The sequence below is a fragment of the Atheta coriaria genome, unplaced genomic scaffold (assembly GCF_025399875.1).
Source record: "Atheta coriaria isolate IRGN ID8LTWV9N9 unplaced genomic scaffold, Caltech_Dcor_3.1 hic_scaffold_10_pilon, whole genome shotgun sequence".
NCBI lineage: Eukaryota > Metazoa > Arthropoda > Insecta > Coleoptera > Staphylinidae > Dalotia > Dalotia coriaria.
Genome location: NW_027045452.1, coordinates 201,654 through 226,582, shown reverse-complemented (window position 1 = coordinate 226,582; position 24,929 = coordinate 201,654). Strand labels below are relative to the sequence as shown.

At 37.0% G+C, this 24,929-nt stretch overlaps 2 protein-coding genes across 2 annotated transcripts; both read left to right on the top strand.

Annotated features, from left to right (window-relative positions):
• The first annotated feature begins 13,216 nt into the window (after positions 1-13,216).
• Osi23 (DUF1676 domain-containing protein Osi23) lies at positions 13,217-14,738 on the top strand. The gene is made up of 4 exons (XM_065314434.1): positions 13,217-13,647; positions 13,760-13,887; positions 14,025-14,249; positions 14,410-14,738. The coding sequence occupies exons 1-4, from the start codon at positions 13,313-13,315 to the stop codon at positions 14,556-14,558; spliced, it is 837 nt and encodes a 278-aa protein (XP_065170506.1). The 5' UTR covers positions 13,217-13,312; the 3' UTR covers positions 14,559-14,738.
• A 2,498-nt stretch (positions 14,739-17,236) lies between these two features.
• On the top strand, positions 17,237-23,132 carry LOC135800732 (corticotropin-releasing factor-binding protein). Its single transcript, XM_065314051.1, has 8 exons — positions 17,237-17,563; positions 19,386-19,461; positions 20,100-20,263; positions 20,341-20,551; positions 20,763-20,941; positions 22,051-22,159; positions 22,487-22,647; positions 22,706-23,132. The coding sequence occupies exons 1-7, from the start codon at positions 17,237-17,239 to the stop codon at positions 22,645-22,647; spliced, it is 1,227 nt and encodes a 408-aa protein (XP_065170123.1). The 3' UTR covers positions 22,706-23,132.
• Positions 23,133-24,929: the final 1,797 nt, after the last annotated feature.

Below are 24,929 nucleotides of genomic sequence, written 5' to 3'. Positions count from 1 at the left end.
CACGACCCGTATACTCAACGCCACAATACAAAATTAGTCATCAAAACAAACCTCACTGAATACAACATACTAAATACGATTTAACCTGATTAATGTTAATTTAGTAAAATGTTTAATTTGTTTTATGTTTAAATGGCGCGTTTGTAAGAATATTTGATGGTTACAAAGAGAATTAAAACATATTATTGTTATGTCCACGTGGTAGATGATACCTAGGTATATGATATTAAAGCAAATGATTGATAATGCCGGAATGTGTAGAGAGGAGTCTCGGGGTAGGCGTTTCGGTCGTTGTTGCCGGCTTCCCGGTGGTGTTCGGTTGCATAGTTCAACATCTGCACCGGACGTCGGACTTGTGCTCGGACATGCACGCCGAATTTGAATTTAATTATTAAATTTTGTAATTAATCAGTTATCTGCTAACGCGTAATTGCCGAATCAAAAATTGAGAGTAAACGTTAATTGGATATCAGTTACAATAACAAAAATAAATTAATGTAATTTTCAAGTCAAATACGCAGTCATAAATTTAATAATTTTGCAATAAACTTTTATATTGGTTTAAAAGAGCTTTAAATGCCTATAAGTTTCATTCATATTTTACATGCAACTTTATTGGCATATTGTACTATTAATTGCGTATAATTGGTTGCCTAACAATATATTAGTAAGTTATGAATGCATAAAAAATAACTTTAAACGTAACTTTTGAAATTAATAAGTCTACTTTAGGTTTAATACTCCAGGAATAATTTATCTTCGTTACAACCCAAGACATAATAATACCACCATGGTAATTAATTATTCTTCTACCTACTTCCACGAAAGAAATGCAGCCACAGCGACATTTTCTATCATCTAACATAAGGTATAAGAAAAACGGATGTTTCTGAAAGGGGCAGCATTCTTCTCCTTTAATATTGAGTGTATACATATTATTTATGTCTACAATTTCAATTTTAATATTATCTACTTGGAAATATAATTACGAGTATAACAATTTATTTAACAACATTTTTGATCAAAGTTTGTTATTTATAGTGTTATTTATCCATGACTAGCATCATTAGCAACGTCCACCTGAGCGCTCGTTTTCGAAGCTGTCCACTTTATCGGGGTGTTTTATCGTCTGCGTATCGACGCTGGTGATTGATGGTCCTAATTATAAAGCGCCTAATACGTCGCTGTAAATAATTTCGCAACTAACGGCCGCCGCCAGCTGCTGCTCGTGTTACGAAAACGCCCGGAAATGCAATCTGCAGATTGAAAATTGCCTACCGCTGTTTTTCGTGAGTGCGGGGGATGAAAACAAGGCAAGCAGTCTGTTAAAAATAGAGGCTGTTGCTCCAAGGATTTCTTTTAAGTAATTTACTCAATCTTCTCCGCGCAGCTCACGACATCGTATCCAAGGAAATTGGAAATTTGGGAAACATCTAAAAAGGAACTAAACGTCTAATACTTAAATAATTACTCACCAAACAGTACCTATGCTAAAAAACAGTTATGTAGATTAATTTTTTACGTAAAATCTTGGATAATTTCTTCATTGATGAAGAAATAAAGATCTTTTACTTGCTTGGTTTGCTAATCCGCAATTAATCTCGTTTTATGAGCTTTTGATGATAGAGTTTCTTGCATAGGTACATTCGCAGCCCATTTTATTTCGACGTCATGACATTTTAATACCCTCATCGTCCCATAACAACACCTGGCGTCATCCTTATTGCGACTCTTGGCGCTTTCAAGTTTACAACCTCTTTAACTCCTTATTCCTTTCGCAGTATTAACATTACTAAGAAATAATGTGTAACGTTTAAGAAACGAGTGCAAAATGTCGAGGTGCCAAATTGAGTTCGTCAGATCGTTGACACCTCAACTTAACACAATCGTAAACTTTTCGAGAGTTCTTCGAGGGGCGAAAATGCCGACTGTTACAATGCGCATCATGCGCGAACGGGACGTGTAATGAGTGTTAAGTTCAAGGAGCAAACGCATTCCGAGGCAATAAAGTCTCGCAAATGTTTCGTGTTAATAACTATGGTGAATGCCGTCCAGTTGTACTAATGCATGTTTGGAGGTGTTAAAATGCCGGATGCGGAACGTTCTTGGCGTCAGCTAAAATGTAAAAACACAAAAAAACAGTGCTTTTAATTTGCAATTTTCTTTTTGTGCCGTCGCTCGTAAATCTAAAAGGCGTTTGAAGATTTGTAATTTACGCTCGTGTGGCACAAAGGAAGGAATTTTTAATTAAGTTATGCGGAAAACGTGAAATTTTCACGTTGAATATTCTATGATTTATTGTTGAATTTAATTCTCTTTTAATTTTTATTGTGAACGTTGATTATGATGGATAATATTCTGGTTTGGTTTAGAAATTAAATTAAAATTTATAAAATGATCCCCGGTTAGGGGGCAAAACGAGTTTCTTTGGCTTTGAAAATCTGAACAAAACTTTGAAATATCCTGATCGATTTGTTCAACTTTCCGATATAATATCCGGCCTTCATAGACATGTCGCTTGCACGTCGCACCAAGTTAAAAATAATAATCTATCCAGGTGATGGGATATTACAAGGAAATTCAACACCGCCGAGCGGTGCGCAATCTTGATCGGCTCATGTGTCTTGTTTTTTTTTTGCGCAGCCTATTTTCACGTTGCACGCGTGCATGCGTGCTTTATGTTTGTGCGCATTTATGACGCAATAAGCCCTTACACGCAACCCCACGCTGATACGTAGAAGTAATTTATATCGATACGCTTTTCAAGTTTTTTTTAGAAAAGATATATCAAAATTGACATATCAACATAAAAAGTGTTGTAGCTAGAAAACAAGGCTTTTTAGGGTGTGAAATGAAGAGGTTAGAATGAAACTATTTGTATTGTTGTTGCGAATTCTTCTGCAAAAGAAAAAAACCGTAAGAAGGTGTTTCGATTGCGCGCCTAGCAGCGGCGTAGCGTGCCTTGTCGGGGCCCCGTATAAAATTTTTTTTGGAGGCCCTTATATGCAGCAGCAACTTTTGAACGCACGCTTAAGGCGGGAAAAAAGGAATTGCTTTATAGAATTTTGTCATTTGTAAAATAAAATAAATTAGAAAGATTTTATTCTTTTTCCTTACACACTTTGGGGGCCCCCGTGGCCCGGGGGCCCCGTATAATTGATACGGCAAATACGGCGGTAGCTACGCCCCTGGCGTAACAGATGACCGCAGCCCCATCTTTATGCGTGCAATTCACTGGGCATTCCTAATGGTGCGCCTACCCCCACTTCTTTAAGCTGGTAAGTAACAGATTCAAAAGGTACAAAAGAATACTGTGCAATGCGCTCAATTGGGTCTGAGTTGTCTAGTAGTTTGTCTTAGTAGTTCCCTTTCCTTAGCTTACACTCAGCAACCCTAAGTTCCTTTCTCATTATTTTATTACTTCGAAGTTTCACTCAATCAAAGTGCAAAGTAATAGTAATATTAAGGGTTCATATAGCACCTGTACGCCAAACATCACAACGATGATAATGATATTTGTACTGCAAACAGTATAACAAGTTGAAATATCAAAACTGACAGAAAAAACGCTTCTAAAGCAAAAATCAAACAAAAAACAAAACATTTTTTACCAAATGAAATGTTACATACACTCTATTATAATAATCCCAAACAATTTCATGTTTGCGCACACAAGCACTCGAATAACTCCCGATAGCGTTCGCGGAATTTCATTAAAATACGTCATTTTGGGAACACGGCTGTCGCGTTAATTCCATTTGTAGATTCGAAGTACCATGCGGCGAATTGTAACATTTCACTCGCGAGTTGAGTTGTGAGAGCGCGTGATGAATTCGTCGCTCCTTTACATCCGCACGCGAGTAATAATGTGGCTACGTACTAAATCTACACATATTCAACGCTTCGCTTTTTGAGTGATGTATTTTTTGATACTGGGATATTACATTTTAACAAATTCCGATCGCTTTATTCAAAATAGTTTTTTATATGCATTTGCTATCAAATGAAAATATAACAATACTTTATTTATAAAAACGTAATTTGAATTCAATTGCTGGTTTGTAATCTATGTAGGTATACAAATTGATAAAGCAATAGTAGAAAACCATGCAAGGCACTTTGTCTCGGCAATGAAGAGCTGATTGTTAGAGTTTTAAACCTGATGCGCTGTTTGTATATCACATTAAACGCCGGAGAAGAGTTTAACCGTGTGCTAGGGGTGCGCGGAGCGTGGGCGCTCGTGCGTTTATCCGGGCAGCGAGTGTTCCGGACGTTTTACGGCTTCGGCGGTCGATCTGGCCGGAAAAAGCGTCCGGAATAGGTAATAATTGATGATTCACTCGCTTCAGTGCACTTTTAAAGCTTCACAGCCAACGTCAACGCCGACACTTGATATGTGTTACATTTTCAAACCCGTATAACACTAAATATTAGGTTTTTTACCGAAGGTTGTCTATTTCGTTGAAATATTTCCGTTTTTTCTTGTGTGGAAATAATTCTTTTGGTTTGTCAGGAGGCGCATAAACTATCGTCATTACCAGCAGCAGAGATGAAAGGCGTCATTCCATCGGATGTCGTCGCAACCATTAGCCTCCCTCTCGTTTCGCACGCTCTATTGTTGCGTTGCTTATCTCGTCGCTTCACACTCAATAACACAATTATACCACCATTAATATCCTACCTTCGTTTTTCGCGCACCCTTCGGTTTCACTTTTATATTCAACCATTCGTTCGTTGGTGTGTTTATCTTCACGAAAGTTTATTATTAGAAAGTGTTGGCGGTGGTTATTATTACCCACCTCGAAACTCAATTGCAACACCTTGTATTTTGTAATCTGGTAATCGGGTGTAGAAAGTTATTAATGGATTACACGCTCGAACAAGGAAAAATTATTAGCGCTGCATGAAGCGCGAAAATTCAATTCGAGCTTATCTTTGTGCTATGACGCACTTATCAGTGTTTTTGGTAGTTTGGAGAGGCGGGGGCTTTTCACAGTTTATAGCGTTAGAGAGTTTACAGCGTTAGCTAAGCGCGCATTGATGCTGCGTGCTGTAAATGGATAAAAAGTGGATTTAATCGCGCATAATCGCCTGTGGATACAGATAAATTTCATCGACCGTTTAGCGTTGGTTTTGTTTTAACGAGGTGCAAACGCGTGGTCATCAAAATTAAAATCATTAACACGTACACATACAGTTTGTCCTAAAATTATAGTAAAAAATAACTTAATAACTTAAATTAAAAATATCATATTTTTATTATGATTAATAACTCCTTTCAATGAGCCATAACATTAATAGTAGAATAACATATTATTAAATATAAATGTCAATAAAATGTAATTTACCCTGAGTAGGTAGGTTTTGTTGTTGTTTTGGTTTGTGCGTTGACGATAATAATATTGGACACGTGGTATATTGCGAGCACCTATAAGTGAGTAGTAACACCGAGAGTGATACGGCGATCGGAGCCGAGAGGGTGGTGGCGAGTAAATGAAGTAATGAAAGGTTTCCGATAACGCGATCCGCTCCCTGAACGTAATCTATTACGGTTCGTTAGGTCTTCCTGTTTTACTCTTTTGAGGGGACGCTCAAAACGTTCCGGACGCTTCTCGTCGGGTCGTGCACCCAACCACGAGATGATATTTTCTAAACTACATTTTCCGCAAATTTACGAACAAATTTAAATAATACAAGGGGCAGAATAATGTCTAGTCATTATTTAATCTATTTTTTTAACTTCTCATAAAATACATGAATAAAATGTGATGTATTATAAATAATTTGTTTTATGTCAAATAACAGAATAATTAATTAAATTGTTGGATAATTTTAAAAAGAACAAAAGAAAATCGAAAAGAAATCAATATTTTTCGCAATGTTTTTCATTCGCGTTTTATTTCAAATAGAAATCTACATTAATATTTAATAATCAATTCAAGGCGTCTGTTATTGATGAGAGAGTATTGGATTTTTTTAAATAAAAAGATATTTTGTAAGTTTTTGTTATGGTCGATTTAATTTAATTTAGTACTTAATTAATTTTTCCAATCAGTTGTAATCCTATTTGGTCCAAATAAATATTGGATATTGCTGGGTATGAAGCCGAAATGCAGTGCGCACAATTACGATCGCTTAATTGAAATCATGTCGCATAGTTGAATTAGTACCGGCGTATCCATAGCAACAAATAATGCGACGAATAAATCACATTGCACATTGATAATCGTCCGAGCTCAATTATGCATTGCGCGATCGTAAATTCGCCGGCGGTGGCGCGCGTAAATTCCGGCCGGCCCGACGAATTCACAGTCATAAACATCACGCCGATTGATTTCTTAGCGAGGGCGCGCTCACAGTCGCATATTCAACCCTCCAGCACCGTTTTCATTAAAGCACGCTGTGAAATTTAAACCGCCGGCTTGGGGAAATATTATGTACATAAAACGTCAGCCGAAAACATAACTTTAACGTCTTGCCGAGTTCTACGCTTTACTACTTGCCGCACACAAATTCGAAGCGTGGTTGGTGTATTAAATGCAAATCGATTAAATTAAAATCTATTTGCCGAGCGTAATAAATCTATGCGGGAGTGCGCAACACGCTTTGCAAAGCAAACTTACTACTTACTTACCACCAATCTCACTCGGAGGAAATTCGAATCCAATGTGGATGAATTTACACTTCGGTACGAAATTTATTTACTCACCTTGTGAGAGAATTCTGCTGGGTTGAATCAACGGGCAAAACAGTATCGTATATATTCATTCATTAAAAGCTAGTTGAATTTTAATTTCCAATTTTCCAAAGCTTTACCTCTGCGAATCCACTGAGGATTTTTACGTTTGCACAGGTGTGTAAATCACACGAAACGCAATATAATTATTTTTTCATTCAGTTGAAACTGAGAATGTCGTTTTTCATTTCCGTTTTTTTTTTGTTTGAAAAGTCCAAAGTCTGCAGTTGATGTTCTCCTCAAATCATACTCATTGAAATAGGGGATGAGTTTTTGTCTGGCATTGTACTTGACTTTACTGCGCTTTTCTGGTGCGTGCGCTCAAGTGGTTTCTGATACTCGTTTGCGTGAAAAAGTCAAACATCGTGCGACCGCTGGATCAAGTGACGTACACGAAAAAGGCGGAATCCTATTTTGCGTTTAACGACGCGCCCGGTTTTGTCATAACCATGAAAAAGTACTAAATCATTGCACAGGTCCCCGTAGTAGGGGAGCTGGTTGATCTCATTCATGCTGTGTAATTATTTAATTTTTTTGATGCTATATTCAACTTGTGGGATAAAAATTGCTTTAAAAAATAGTTTGCAAATGTAAATCGGTTTAGTTGTGTAAGATTAAGACTTGCATTTAAATTCGAAAAAGTTATAAATGTGCTGTTCACACACGATCGCACATCCTTGAAAAGTCACTCGGGAAATATTATTCCCGCGTTGGGTTTACCGCTTTTCCGCTTTTCGCTCCGTGCGTTCGTCCTTTCAACGTCAATATACGAGCAGGGCACCGAGATTCGAAAATGGAATAATATTTCGTCGATTTATTATGTTGCCAGCGCTCGCGCGAGTAGTGAGTGGTATGAGAAAGATTGTAATAACCCAACTGTCGTGCACACTACCAAAGCCGGCAGCAGCCGCCTCCGCCGTCGCCACTATTATGCCACTCTCGGCTGGATGAAAACCAACCGACGACCGCATACACGAATACGCGCGCTGAAGTTGTGATCCGGTTAGGCTTCGTATTTCATACATTTATTTTGAACCAGGATTGCGGGCGCACCCCACCGCCACGAAATCTGCGAACTGGGTCCATTCCGTCAGTGCGGTTATAAATTTACTCTGCTCACTCATAAATGACTGTCGCATACGTCGCTCAAGTCGCTTTGCGGTGATTCAACGGTAATGCGAGCCATTAAAGATACAAAGGACTAGTTTTTCTGCGTGATTTTAATGCTTCAACCTCCGGAAAATAATAGAGCAAAGGCGGGCACTTTGTCGGTTTCTTTGTTTATTACGGCGGTCTGCCTGCCTTGAATTGTATTGACATATTTTCTTTCACTTGAGTTAAAACTGGTACTTCTCAGGTTTTCCGGGAGTGCGCATATATAGTATACTGATCTTGTTCGTTGGTTCCTCACCACGCGCAATATACAAAATGCATGTGTTTATAGGAACATGGTAAGTTGAGCGCGTACTTAGATCGTGTTTCGTTCGTGCTGGAAACCTGTTCATATTAGCTTCCTATCATCACAATCGATAGAAAGGACTTACCTATTCGGTTTTCTGCAAACATTTTCTTAAAATTGTGCTTTCAGAATATTAATAAAAGAAGTCACGATATAACGAATGATTATAATCATAACCCTTTATAACCATCTTGTTCGTTTTTTTTATTTATGAGTTTAAAGGTGCAGCCAAGTTTGTTTTGATATTTGATTTGTTGAATTTGTCTCTGCATCTTATAATAGAATAACTATTAAAATATCAACAAAAAATATATATTTTTGATAATGTTATGTTGTTTGACAAATTTAAAAAGCGTTTTATTTTTAGTCCACTGGAATATCTAGATAATTTTTAATACGAAATTGCCAAAAATGTTTTCCAATACTCTTACTGAAACCAAGCGAATAACTTCAAATATCAAACGAACTGAAAATCAATAATTTTACCAGAAACGTTGAGTGAAAATTTCTGTCATTTTGCTTTATATCATACTCTGGCTGCCGAATCCTGACATTCCGTGCATTGTCTTCAAGGGTGATACGGTGATGCAACCGCATTAATAACACGGGCTGTCGATTCGATTCTGGCGTGGTATCCCCCGCATGGTATGTACGTGATGGAAAAGCCATTAGCATAAAACCCGGCGGGGTTTAGCGTCGCCCGACGTGTAAGTACGATTTAGCACGACATTGTGGCGCGCCGGAATCCTTCGAAGACACTGAAAACACAGAAACAAGGAACATTTTTACGCAGTGTCGAACGAACGAATTTACTATTATGGAAGTTTGCCCTGCAAGAGCCGTGTATCGAATGTATTTTTTCGAGTGTGTTTACAGTAAATAGAACACGGCTTTACCGAGTTTTACTGTGTTTTGTTTATAACATTACATGTGTTACATTTTCGTTTTACTTGTGCTGAAATGGAGCTATGAAAAGAAAATCTCTGGTTTATATTTATTAAAAAGTTATTTTCGCTCCCAAATAAGTTAGCTGATTTTATTATTCTGAAGATCATCTTGTTGTAGAATTACACACACGAACGCGTTTGAATATACGTGTTGTAAACATGTACGCACAATTAGATATTCACGTATGTAAATGGCGTGCGGAATATTCCATTGTAAAGTTCGACCCATTAGTTACACCAACGTGAATATCGGCAAAGGAGCATGTCATTTATCATGGAAATTCTGTTGTCAATTCCACGGCGTCGGGGGAGAAACAATGCGCTGGCCTTCCCGCTGGTCCTGCGCGTATTGTCCTCGGGCCGCACAAAGGTGTCGGCCCAATATGAAGTTTGCCACGCGTTGGCCATATTATTACGTACAAATTTATAACGATATAATAAGCGTGCGATACGGCGCTCTAGAATGTCCCCGGAATGCCGAACATTTCGGGCATTGTTCAGAGACGGCGAAGCGCGGCCTCCAGGAACTGCGCGATACACATTGCCGCGATTGTGATTTTAGCGCCTCGGGGGCGTATCAATTAGGCGAGGCAAGGTGGAATGTTTATTGTTTTTACGACCACCTGCCACCGCGAGCAGAACAAATCTTTACTGGATTGTACTTATAAGTGATATTTATGATACCGATATTATTGCGAACACATATAGTCATTAGATCATAAATTACCACTTTCAAATTTAATATCTTTTGAAATTATTCAGGTTATCATTAATTTTGAATGCCTACTGTTATAGATATTACGAGTATGATAAAATTGAAGAAATCCATGTTTTTAGCTTTATTCTATTTTTTACATAAAAATACACTGTACGCTCATTTAGCGTGTGATTTGTGATTGGTAATACTCGGAATTGTTTCAACACGACTTCAACCCTTTGCATTTCATTACTGTCCCTTTCCTGGCGTGCGTAATAAATCGTATAACATTATAGCACATCGCACAAAATGCGATTTTAATTAACTTTTGCTCGCAATCGTGCAACGCAAATGTTGGTACCAAACGCAAAACTATAATCAATGCGCATTCATTTCGTTATTTCACAAGCTGTCTAGCGCCGCGACAGACTGAAACAAACCGAAATTTGCGATTGAAATGAATTACGCGTATTACAATGGTGGCGCGGTTACAATGCGGAAGACGACAAGCGAATGAGTCTCTCTGACACAGCCACGTTAATGTTCTCCGAGGCAAGTCTCGGGGAGAGAAGAAAAATGTAATTTCCATTTCGAGACGACGTTACCATCGTTTGCAGCGTCTTCCTTCGTTAGCAAACCATTAATTAAATACTGCGAATCACATTAGCGTTTTATATCTTAACGGCAGAACTAATTATATCAATAATTAATGATTTCAATTTGATTTACTGTCTTTTTGCTCGTCTGACTCGTTTGCGGCTTCTTGTAATGCGATGGAGTGATGGAGACGTTTGTTAGATTGAGACGAGCGCTGCGCATTGAAAAGGACTTTTATTAAAACACGCTTGTCAAGCGAGATACGTCTGACATGGTAATGTCTCTTATCTTCCAGCGCACCAACTCTTCTGTGGGAATTTTAAAATATTTTCTACTTGAGAGTTTCCACTCTACATCGATTAAAATTCTGTCGTGCATAATTTTACGCCACAATTATGTTCTCCAGAGCACCGGGGTGACATTATAGGGTATATTTTACTATTTTCTTTATGATTTTATCTTAAAATTCCAAATATTTCAATATTTCAGCGAAACGTAGCGTGACAACATTCCTAAAGTAGTGTTTAATTATTTATGCAAGTTAAGATATTTTTAGTAGATGGCAAATTTTAGTTTGATGCGTTCGATATACATACGAAAGTCATTTATCAAACGTGAAGCGGACGGATTCCCTAATGGAATCGAACATGATAACATCCACAAACGTTGTGCGTTGATTTACAATCGAATTTCTCATGCAGGCTCGAGCGAAATTTCGCCGCAAAGAAATTTCCTCCACTGCGAGTGTGTTCCTTTTTCCGCTATTAAACGCGATGCGGTTTTCCGCGTTCCGTACCAGCCTATCGATGGGTACCAGTTGAACGCGTCGAAAAAAGCAGCTAACGTGCACCGCGCACGAAGTCGTTCCGCGTGCTCCCGTTCTAGAAGTTCGGCAATTCGCCCCCACACGCGATCACGCCATTTCGTTACCTTTCCCAGCACGATAACGATTTTCACGATTTTCTTCCTGCGTTGAAAAAACCTTCAATTTGTAGGTAACCCACCTACTTAATAATACATCACTGCACCGCAGGAAAGTACAAAAATCAAACTGACAAATCTTCGAATGGAAATTGATATTGCATCTGATATTGGAAACAAGCATTATCTTGTGATTTGTTTTCCGGTCTTCGTTTTTGTGGCTTGTTTTGGTGTTTTGTCAAGTCGCATTAAATTCGCCGTCAGTAAAACGTCCTACGTATCGGATTAAGATCTTTAGTCGCCAGATCGGGTTGCTATCTGCTTACGTTGCGAGAGGTGGGGGAGGAGGCGCTGGAGAAGGATGTTTGCGATTGACTTTCCTGGTCCTGCTCGGAGGCGGGTAGGAACGACGGACGCGAAGGACACATTTGTCTGCACCCGCCGCCTCCGACCACCATTGACCTCGATGTGCTCGCCACAGAAAGCAAGCTTCGGCGATTTCCGAATCGTGTAGATAACGGTCGAATGCATTTCTTGATCCCGAATGAATCATTGTTAAAGACGACTAAAGCGGCAAATTACTCGGATGCGGGGAAATCTGTGTTTACGATTTAATTAATTTAAAGGAATTGTGAAATGAAATCATATTTACCCTAATCATAAAATAAAATAAAGCGTATGGGTATTAAATAAATTAAATATGCAAATAGTACTACTACTGCATTTACTGGAATCACATGTATTGAAGAGAAATTTATTTTGCGTCACAAATTCTTAATATACTAAACTACATTGCCATCTAGTGTTTGCTAGATGTAGTTAATACATTCGGAGGATTCTGCTTGCGATTAAACTACGATCAAGGTGAAACTTTGATAGCAAACATCGAGATAGCGCTACAATACTAAAAAAAGTTTTTGTTTACATTTATCCACATTTATCAAACATAAAAATTATATGCAATTATAAGTTCATCACACAGATGTGTTTTTATTAAAACTTGGCACCCTAATTGAATACTTTATTCGACAAGCCAACTTTTGTAAAAACAAGTTTTAATTAGCTGCTTGACTTCGATGCACCACAGAAAGTTTCAAAAACAAGAACTGCTTCCAGGAACTATTTCCAATTACCCGAATCAATTTTCGATTTTAACTTTTGCACATTTACTTTAACTGATTTGAATGCATTATGTTACCATTAAAATTAACGTTATACAGTGTAGTTTTGATATTAAAAACTTATGTTCTAGTTTGTGTTAACAAACAACAACAATTACAAGTGTCATTTAAATCATATATTGAACTAATAGAATTAATTGTTTGAAAGTAGAATTTCACTGCAAACGCGAAAATAAACGGTACAATGTAATATTGACAAGTGCACAACCATTTGGAGTGCGTCCAATATTATTTACCATCATTGTTGATGCATTTTTAATACATGCACTTATCCGGCACAACTATTTAGTACTTATCAGAGCGTAAATATACAAACGATTAGCCAGCAGCAGTGTGTGCAAAAATTATTAATTTTAGCCAAACTTTACTTTCCATCAAAATGCACAATTTGTAATTGCGAACTAACTTCCATGTACCTAGAGAAGTAATGAAGTTTACCAGATTTAAAAAAGTTGCGATGTGGACATTTTCAATGATTGCTGGGAAATGATTGTTAATTACAGTTTTTCGGAATGTAGGTGAATTTACGGTCGAGTTGCACGCATGCATATTTCACGCACCATATCTGTAGAAACACCCCCTCGATGGCGGCGTCGCAAGGTCGAATGCAAGCAAACGCATTCCGCCGGATATAAAAAGCAAATAACGCGCTATTAGTGCCTCCAGTACAAACGCGTATAATGTGACATTCAGTTGCATTGTTTCGATCTTGGTAAACAGTCGACATATTAAAAAATATTTCTTAGAATTCCATATTTTTCGGAGTATTAAAAAATGCTTTTCTTCATCTTGTTTCTCTCGACCATAGTAAGTGCCGAAGAAGTGCCCAGTCGGTTGGATAATGTGACCGCTTCGCGTGAATGGATGCTGGAGGTCCTGCGCGCTGGTAAAATGGTGGTCGCCGGCTGCAACAAGAAATTATCGATCCCCGCCACGGGCGAAGAACTGCTCGCCTGCGTGGAAGCGCGCATGCTGCTTGCAATGGACCGACTTCTCTCTAGCGATGTCCTCGAGCTGCCTTTCGGCGCTAAATTAATCAAAAACCATAATATTGATGAAGATGCGACAAATACGACACTCAACAAGACCGCACAGCTTTTCGACGCTAGGTATTGAAGTATATGTGTATTTAATAACGAAAGTAATTAGACGTAAATTTCGATGGTTTCGTCGGCTTAATTACGGCTAATTTCTGGTAAACACACGCGCCCGGCTTTTCAGGCGTCAGCGTGCCGCTTCGTGGAGCGTGGACTTATTCAACGAGACTTTAAGTAGAGCGGCGCGATTGCTGCGCACGCACTCCTTGCAAATTCCGCTGCCGAGGAATGTCAGCTTTGATATTTTCGAAGGTAATTTTTAATATCCTCTCTTGTGCAGCACTTTGGTATTTAATTTTAAGCGCGTAAACATCTCCGATGGGGATTATAGAAAATTGACTTTTGTTCGGTCACGTTTTTTAATAGAATTAAATTTTTGCGATTTTAAGGACGTAGACGTCATCGTCAGAAGAACGACATGATGGGCTTGATGTTATTTGGAGTGATGGCAATGTCAGTGATCGCAATTCCATTGGGTTTCCAGTTTCTAGCCGTTCTAGGTGGCAAGGCACTTATGTTGGCGAAACTGGCACTAATCCTGACCTCGATACAGGGTCTCAAAAAGATCGCTACCAGCAATTTCAGCTATGGGCTTTATCATAGTCCAGGCAGATGTAAGTTGATACTGAATAGTTATTCAACGACACCTATTAAGTCATTAATCACAAATTCGGTGCACAAAAGATGTTATTACTGTCAAGAAAACGTCAATAAGTTAATTATGTCTTATTGTCAAGTCTGCCAGCTAAATTTAGCGCCATTTACATTTTTTAGATCATTATGATCGAAGATGGCAACCACCACAACCTGAAGCCGAACAACCAGGATTGTTTGATGCTTTCGACATGTCACCCGAATCACCGGCCTTGGACGCCATCAGACCAAGGATCAGTTTTCCTGAACGCCAAGCAGCAATGCAATAATAAATGACTCACAAATCAACAGGTTTCTGATACAGATGTAATTATTTTGATTATTTTTCTACAGCACATTTATTTATTTATTTATTTATTTATTTATTTGTAATTTAAATATTTACGAAAAATGATTTTTATTGAACGAAGTAGAATAATTGATTATTAAACGCGCACATAGCAGACAAACATGTTACTAGAGTTTATTTAATGATAGGAGTGTCAGATAAGTAGACACTATAATTATTCGTGCAGTGTGTATTAGGATCAACTTGAATTTTTTATATTTTGCACAAAAGTATCTATCGCGGGTGGATGTGTTGAAAATTTGTAAACAGTGATCGATCTTTACACTTTATTCTTCAAGACTTCCTAATCTGTGCGCTACATTCCTTTGCTTTATATATGCTCTTTTGTTTTGTTGTTTGTATAGTTTAAAGTTCACTTTAACGCAATAAGCCATCAGTCTCGTTCAGTTTCTCGAATAAAACAGAAAACAAAAGTTAAAAACTTCAATACGACAGAGCGTTAGTGATCGGATTGAAGGGCAAGAAGACAAAAGAAGTGAAATCGAACACTCGCGTGCAATTTCAGTGTTAAATGCAATAAGATCTTTTTTCTTCTTTCAAGCAGCTTACACAATAAATACAAACTCAGCAATGATATCAAAAACATGACTTACACAATTCTTTCATTTATAAATTACCAGTTTTATATTTTTGCTTCCATTGAAAAATATATAAATAAATGACGAATATAATATTACTAATTATTATTTCAGTTGATACTAAATAAATACACGTGTCAAGAGTACAGGTACTGTAATAAACAGAATGTGCAAGTTGTGCGATGCCGGTTAGTTTTTTATCGTTTAGATAAATATTTGTTTAGATTGCTGCTTGTGCTTTTTCACGAGCGTGCGCGCGGTCCGACAAAATCAAAATAAATATTGACCAACAGGAAATTACTTACAGCCCAGCTTTTGTAGGAACAAACACGAAAATATATTTTCTATAATTGGCGTACCTTGAATGCAATTTAATGTAATTGCTAATTTGGTATGAACATTGTTATCTCGTGTATGCAAATTTCTGCATTCATGAAATTACCCCAATTGTTACGCAAGTGTTTAACCCTAGAGTACCAATGACAATAATAATATACATTATCATGACCTAACTTTTATCATCAATTTGTATTCTGTAATATTATATCTTTGTTTTATAACTGTAATGAAAAATATTCACTTGGTTATATCATTATCGATAAATCACGTGCTTTCACACGCTAAACTAAACTAATCACTGTTGGTTGTTAAGTTAGGTTACGTTATCTATATAATATCATTTCGGGAAATAATTTTAACAATTATATTAAAACTGATTCTTGGGGTTAATCACGAAGGTACGATTATGACGCGCAAAATTGTTGTAAATTCGTGTCCATTTATAGCCTAAGATCGAACGTGCTCGGATGTGATCCGATGGACTCGGTCGGTTGAAAATATTTTAAAACGGGCGAAGTTGTTGAACCGCTCTCGAACTCGTTTACCTCATAACACGAGAGTGCACCGCGGCGCGGGCGGCTGGTGGAAAGTTGAATGCACCATGAATTACGCGCTTCCTATTCCTTTTCCTCGCCGTCGTCTTGCCCGCGAATGTTTTTCGCTCACCGCTGCACTCCACCGATTCACTTTCGAGCGGATCGCCGGATGCGAGATAAAGTGGAAAATTTATCGACACTTTGAGTCCGCGAAGGTAAGACTGAAATGGCGTGGCATACCTACTATCAGCAAATTTCAATACCTACTTATTCAATATACTCATGAATTCACATCATTAACTCGATCAACTCATCCAATCAGTAAATGAGCATCACTGAAATGGAAGTGAATTTTCTTTGATTTTATTCGTTTTTTGGTATTTTTCCCACGCTTCTTTTAAATCCGATGACGTCAATGGAAACTTAACAGATCCGCTTACTCGAACAACTTACTTCCGTGCAATTTAAGTGAAACTTTTAAAATGTTTCAGCTTTAAAAATAATGTTATAAAGTTAAACTAAACCCGAAGAACTCTAACTAATTCATTACTTACTGATATTGCATACTGATGTGAAATGAGTGAACAAATAGTCTGGTACTTTAATTAAGTTAGTCATACTCAATTATCAGCCTCACAACTGGAGTAAATTAAGTAATATTATGAGTTTCTAGACAAACACCAAAAAGTTCGAAAAAAGTGCAATTGTCATGAGAAATAATCTTTTTCGAGACATGGGTAGGTAGACAACTCAGTGACAGAGGTCGGCCGGAAAGACCGGAAGAAACGTACGCATCGTGGAAGAAAGCAATTTCGTCGCTAATTAATCAAAAAGAAAAACGCCTTTTCACCTTATTGTGCTCGTGAGCTGCGGATCGCAATTCTTCAATTACCTTCTCTAAATATTTACAGCAATTCGCTCAGTATTTTTAGATCATTGCCGACTTATTTAATCAAAAAGCAAAAAAGCAAAACAAAACAACATCAAATAAATGAAATAAAATATGGTGCGCGAGTAAAATCATAAATTATTATTTAATTATTGATCTAATCAATAATCTGCAAGTGTGACCTGTTGCGATGAAAGATCGACGCCTGCTGTTTAATTAAAACACAAGCGTCGATGTGCAGCAATTACAACCGCGTATGAATGAATCGGATTCGGCGCTTGCTGGCGTTCTGCGCGACAGGCAGGGTGGAGCGTCGGTGTATTTAAAGCTTGTCCGTCGTCGTCGGCGTCCGCACAAGCATCCGAGCGTCGGGACGCTTTCGCACACGCCACATATCACCCTCCAGCGTCGGCCGGCGACCGCCAGTGATCGCAGAGTAAGTCCAGAAGTGCAACAGCCACCCACCGACGCGGAGATGTATCTGTGCAGCGTCGCGACGTTCTTCTGCTGCTGGGCTATTGTCTTAGTAAAAACTCATCCGCACATCTTGCCATCTCTGCATGCCGGTGATCAACACGTAAAGGTAATATTTTTTGTTGTATTATTCATTATATGTTGCACTAAACAACTTGTTGGAGTACGTATATGTCATTTTATCTTTAACGACTTTAATTACACACCCACGCAATGAAGGAAATAAAAACTTAACGACGCCGATTGTCGATTAACGAGCGCATAATATTCATGGACGTTTAATGATCCCATTTGATTGCGTCGATTATGCTATTAACGGCCGGCTTCCGCGCGCGAAAAGCTTTTCTCGGTCATAAATTGTTTTTAATAACAAAGTTAATGGACATGGTGCGAGTGCGGACCCTTGCATTATGATTCAATTAATTACTTTCGATGACAACACTCACCACAACCCAAACTTCAACTAACTTGCCAAGAAGCTTTTATAAGTTTACTGTCCTTGGGGATTTCAGAACGCCATTTACGATAGTGCAAAATCATCAAATCGATTGTTCAAACATTTCGTATCAGTACGTGTAAATAGAGAGTGCAATCGTAGTTTGCACCTGTTAAATTATTATAACATTAAATCTATTATACCCAGATAGGTATAACAAATTTTATTTGTGCAAAAAAGTTGGATGTAGTAAAGTAATTTAAAGTTTTTTATTTGTTGGCGGTGCACACGCATTGTTTTCGGATTAGTTTTGAAAATTTTCCTTTGTATTAGTTTGCGTGCGCCGTCATTAACGCGGCTTATTCATAATTCATCCACAATGGAAATTGAAGGTTCAGGTATCCATTACCGGTATACGGACAAAAGGATAAGCTTAATTTTTATTAATATCTATTAACTTTACTGTTGTTTAAAAGCCCCATTAGTGCTAAATATATGTAGTTTTTCCTAATATATAAAAAATATAATTATACTGAAAAAACTGATTTTATTGTAGATTACGTTCATACTTAATTAGAATACAAAAATAATCTTAAAAAAAGATAAAAAATTTTATTTCATCGAAATCTCCATAAAAGGAATTAAAAAATTGAATTTTAAACCTTTCAGGCTTAAAACAAAGCTAACGATTCATGTAATGCTCAACTACGAAGTAATATTTAAAAACATTAATGTAGATGCAAATGAAGTGTCTTTATTTTACTTTGATCGCCCACAGTTACAAACCTACGCCTTTTGACCTAGTACCTACTCGTACTGCACTTTTTACTTACCTATCAACCAACCCACCATGAAAAACACACACTAACGCGAATATCATTAAAATGCAAAGCGTGCACTTATTAACGTCAAACTCAATAGCACATGTTTACCTTAGTACCTAGGTTCCATGAAAATGAAACCTCGAGACTGATATAAATTGAAAACTTGCATATATTATGGTTTTTCATGTAACGAACGTGATTGGCTTTTCTGGAAAGACGACACGCGCTCGACGAGAAAAGCGCTTGCTGCGTTTGCTTTTCAAAAGAACATATTAACTTATTACTCATTAGGTTGTTAGGAAACTTGAACGTGCATGATTACAAAAGAGCTGCATGATATAACTTCTTTAACAACATATGATTATCTTACTGCATGCGGCTTATAAGTACAAGTAGGAGATTTTGTTTAATAAGGAATCTTTTTGCAAATTGAGTATAAAATATCTGATCTTTACCATTATATTTTCTCCTTTGGAAGAATATCACTTGGATTAAAGGCTGGCGATAATTTACGCTCCTACTCCGGTTACAATTCAATTAGGGTGAGGTTAAAGTGAATAAAACTTGAAAGGCTCGTAAAAGTTGAACAAAGATTATGTTTTTTAACTTTTAACTTTGAGGGTTTGAACAGATTTTAGTTTAACTTTCATTATTATTTCTTCTTTGTGCAGACTACAAGCGGGACAAGATCCAAGAACTTCGCTGAATTGCTGCGTACGAAACGAAGCGGTGATCATGTCATAGCAGGTAGGTGTTACCACAAAGCATTTCCAATCGGGTGTTGATTGCAACCGCAAGCTGAATCATCTCCAGACATGTTGATCGTGCGTGTTCCTTTGCGGATGCGTACGGTTATTGCAAACGTTGCAAACATCATCCCGCTGCGTACAATCCGCATAATTGCGTTGTTGAGGTGTGACATCAAAAGGGTATTGTGCGCGCACGTCAACTATCAACGGCATAATTAATTCTTTCACATTAACATAACACTATCAACATTGCGCACACCGAGTGCTATCAGTTAATTAAACAGTATCCAATGGTGTTCCTAAAGCGGCCAGGCGGCCATCTTGAATTATTGTTATTTCATTATCATACACATGAAAAACCAACACCATACCGTGTACATGTAATCATAGTACAGCCTACAGTAATCGCAAAGCAGACACGAGCACATTGTTGTGTTTTTAAGGATTATGAATAAAAGCAGCGATTATATTTTGGGGTATTTTAAGGTTCTGTTTGACATTTACAACAAGTGTTTCGAAATAGAATTGTTGTAATCAGCGGTTGCCAATTAGCGACCGAAAACCAATAAAATTGAAGTGTGCAAACAGACGCGAGTGCAAATATTGATAAATAATTACTCTGCCCACTTGCAACAGATTGTATCCACATGTCATCCGAAGAAGGTCAATACTACTACAAAGCGCACAGCCAACAAGAGGGGAACACCTGCGGCGTTTACTTCTTCACCGATCCGGACAAACGAATCGAATTGCATTTTAACTATCTGGACGTCGAGTGTGACAACGGCGGATTAGTTTCGGTAAAGCTATCCAGCAAACAAATAACTTTTTATTACGATATTTACATTGTGTGATGTATTTAATGGTTTTTGTTCAGTTTGTTGATGGCTGGGAGTTGAACGGGCAGTTCTTCCCTAGTCCGGAAGATCATCCGAAGCCAATGTCGCAACGCTTCAGTGAGTTTTGTGGCGAACGAAAGATTAAGCAATCGTTTGTCAGCGCGCAGAATGTCGCTCTTGTCCAGTACAGGATGCCGTCGCAAACGAGCAGCTTTAGCTTAACGGTGCGATTCGTCAAGAACACGACGCGTAAGTATCACATAATTATGTTTTATGTTGTTACAAGCGACCACTCATCGATAACGATCTGTTTACTTGATCATCATGCTTTCATTCGTTCGTTACATGTTATTAACCTTATTATTTGTGAGCATATAAAATATTCCAATTTTTAAATATCAAGGTTTTTGCTTTCATTTAATTTAATTTGTAAGTAATTGTTGACTTTTATTGTCTGCAGCCTGCAATGTACTACTACAAGACGTCGAGGACGTATACACGCTTCGCAATTATGGCAGACGAAGTAATTGCAGCTTCAGTGCGCTATTTCCGGCCGCTGTGAGGGTGCTGTCAGTAAACGTGGGGGTAACATCACGAGATGGACGCAGCGTCGAATTGGAAACGGGCACTCTGCACAAGGTAAGCCGTAATACTCAATCCTAGCCATGCTGGGCTTTAAACTATTTTTATTTCTGAGTATGCTTTTTTGCATTTATCGTTGAAAGCAATAATGTGCGGTAAAAGCAGCGCCCACCCCCAATCACTTCCCGGCTTAGAGCGGCGGGGTGCGCTCGCTATCGAAAACTAATTTTCGTAACACCAAAAACGTGTTTTTTTCAGCCACATCATCGGAAAACATTAATTTTATTTTCATGCATTTTGCATGCAAAGATCTTATCGATATATTCTCGCAAAAATAACAAAAAAAAATTGTGTGTACACAAGTTGTATTCATTTTTATAATGGTATTGCGTTGCTTCGATTGCCACGAGTTTGTTTAGCGTTATGATGACGCGCGGTAGAATTTATTGAGCATCGGCCACGAATGGAAATTGCTGCCAGCAAATGGGAATAAGATGATGGGGAATAAGACGCAATAACACAATGCTCAAGATGGCAGAAGCTGCCACTTTAGTCAAGCCCTTAGTGGTGTTTCCTTGTGCTTCCTTCCAGTGTTCCAGTTATTGTTAAGTTAGAACGAATATATGACGCACGACACTGCTTAACCCTGACTCGGTAGACATGTGTAGATTTTATTCTATTCTAAATTCTGAATAAATATTTATTATTTTCCATTGAATTACTATATTTAAAATAATTTTAAAATTAATTATCTCACTATTAAATTAACTACTTTCGTCTCAATTGATATTAAGTCAAAAAATTCTGAAACATTCAGTAGTTTGTTGTTGTAAGTTGAATCGTTATAAAATTTACTAGTGATGTGTTATAATCTGCAGTTTGAGTGCACTCGTAACGTTTGAACGATGTTGTCGGTTACTTTGAAATGTTGAAGGACATCTCTCAGAACTTCTGATGTGTCTTCATTGAGTTAACGTGACACGGACTTGAAAAGATAAAAGCTGAAGCTAAAAGCTACAAAAATATAATAATAAAATAGAAAATGAGATATTATTAAAAAGTCTATTTTCTTCACCTTTTAAGAACATTTTTAAACGAACTATAATCTTTTTCTACTTTAGTATTGTTGGGCAATTAATTAACAGGAAGGTTTTTGAATATTTCAGTGCCAAAAACGAGGATTGGACGATTACGCACAGATCGGCGGTTCATCCGGTCTGGATAATGCGGGACTGATGTTAGCAGACTCGGTGTGTGGCATGGATTCCAAGCCAGGTTTGTTACGCTCCAAATTAACTTACTACGAGTACATCAGAATGTTCTCGTTTCCATTTTCATTCCGTCACTCCGTCATTAAAATTCATGCTTCGTGTCGTTTAGCTGGCTTTCATTTCCATATTTTAAGCATTTTTAAATTGTTTTTCTCGCCTGACTTTATTCTTTTATGAATCAAGTACTTACGCGTACATGCTTACGTTCTAAAGAGTATAATAACTTTGTTAAAAGAAATTATGATTGAACTTTCAATAAGAAGTTCGAAAGACATTACTTTGCTGATTCTGATGTAAAACATTTTCTGAGATGGAATTTTTTTCCCCACAGGCAAAATAACGGAATTAATCGGTTGTGGCACCACTACCATAAGACTGGTATCGAGCGGCGGTTTTGATAACTCGGTGACGATTGCCATGCGGCAACTCACCGAGCAAGACTTCTCTGGTTACATTTCCGTCATGTGTCCTCTAGAAGGACTTAAGAAATAAGTATTGCTACCGACAGTTGCGTTATATAAATATTTAATAACACTTATATAATTTCCAGATTAACTTCAAAGAGAAAAAGTCATAAAGTATGGAAACTTGGGAAGTCATACCACAAACAGCACTAAAAGAACAAACATTTCCCCAATGAATATTCCTACAACTAGGACAAGTATTATTATTATTAGTAATTAATTTATTAATCTAATAGACGTACATATTTCCGAGTGGTAGCACAGCTAAATTTGGACCGTACCAGAAAAGAATAGTATATAATATCTATTGCAATAGAATTAGGCAGAAAACAAACTTAGCACAATCATAAAATTCCCTACAATTCTTTTTTCTTTGATGTGTCTTTATATCTGATTCCACTTTGATTTTTTGTGACTTATTTATTAACTATATGGTATTCCAAGATGAGTGTGTATTCCTATGTACAAATAAAATACAAATAAACGTTAAATAAAGACGTTTCAAATTAGCAATCTAGCAATTTCTGTGATTGTGTGTTTTTATCATTTGGTCATTAAGCTTATTAATTTATTGTGATACAACATTGTCAACGAATAAACCATCTTCAGAACCTAAAAATAAAAGTAATGTAAATTAATGAAAATTGCACAAATAATTTTAAAATGTTAAGAAATTCAAAGTTTTTATAAAACTATTAATACAAATTGTTTTTTATCTTACTTGTAGTGTAATTACATTTGAATGCTCTATAAAACTGCCCACGTGCAGAACAATTGGTTTTTGATATCTCAGGTGGAAAAATTGCATTGCTTTTGCAAATTTCATATCACCATCCCATGGCATTGCGTTAAATATCTCCAATTTCATTTCAGCAGTCTTCATGAACATTGAAAACATAAATTATATAACTAATTTTAATATTAATTATTTTGTCCTTACCGTTTGTTGCAATTGCTCTCCAATGTTAGCAAAAATTAGTGTTCCGAATAAATACACCAAGGCGTGCAAGATCATCACTAAACTTCTCATAAAGTCAGATAACTAAAAATACTTCTATAAATTTTACATCAATTGTAATTTACAGTGGAAAATTCGTACGGTTAAAAGTGAAATTGATACCAAACTAATTACAACACCCGCGAGCAACGATTGCGCCAGGATCGGCCATTGAAATAGAGAATTTATTTCTGCCCATAAACTTTAAACACTTTTATAATTACAAATTTATTTAAATTATTTACTTACTCCTGAATATGCATACTAGCGTCTACAATGTATATTAAATGGTTGTATCGAAGTTTTGGGTTTTTGATTAATTTTAATTCACGGATTTCATCTATAATCTCCGCGTAATGCAAAGATACGGATTCTTTCAAGTGCATTATTCCAAATATTCCATTCATAGCAGAACCATAAAAATATGCAATTGAAAGACTACTGAAAATGTTAATAAGATCTCGAATAGGCTGTTCATACATATTAACAAATGGAAATATCTGCAAATGTCTTAAAATTAGTTTTGAAAAACTTTCAAGTTCAGATTTTCAATTTCAGATATTACGCTTGGTATTAGCAGACCACATTTATATTTGTCCTTTCCATGGCAATCAACCAAAACCAAAGTCAATAAATTCGCAGACATAAACATAATTAGACTCGAATAACATACTTTTCCTATCCAATTGAGAGAAACCAAATTTTTTTTTATATGATGTTGACGTTTAGATATAAATTTCACGTTGAGATAATGAGCAGAAAATAAATGACGCAATTTTTGTGTGTAGTAATAATGACCACCAGTTAAAAAAATGCCGAAAGCCAACGACACTAAAAATGATAGATCGTACAGAAGTTCGTCGTATTTTTGATCATCTGTAACACATTTAAAAAATTATCGCGATCTCAATTTTTAATCTTGAACAGTTTATTCTTACGAATCATCTGAATCGCGTGCTTTGCTGGCCATATAAATATGTGTACACTAGCTATTATGCTTAATAGAATCAGTAATGCATTTCGTTTGTAATTATCATGCATTGCATATAATTTGTCAAAAATTATATATAGAATAATGTCAGAATGTTTTAATTCGTCCATATTTTTGCGTTGTAATCAGAAAGTAAGTAAACGGAGAACTGATCAAACAGCTTCATAATAGGCATTGCATTGAACATTATACATCAAGCGGTAAACATTGTCGATTGTAAATGAGAATTAAATGAGAAATCACTAAATGTCTTCAATGAAACGCGCTAAGCACTATGCTATAAGAAATGAACATCAGTGATATAATATTTTATGATAACGTA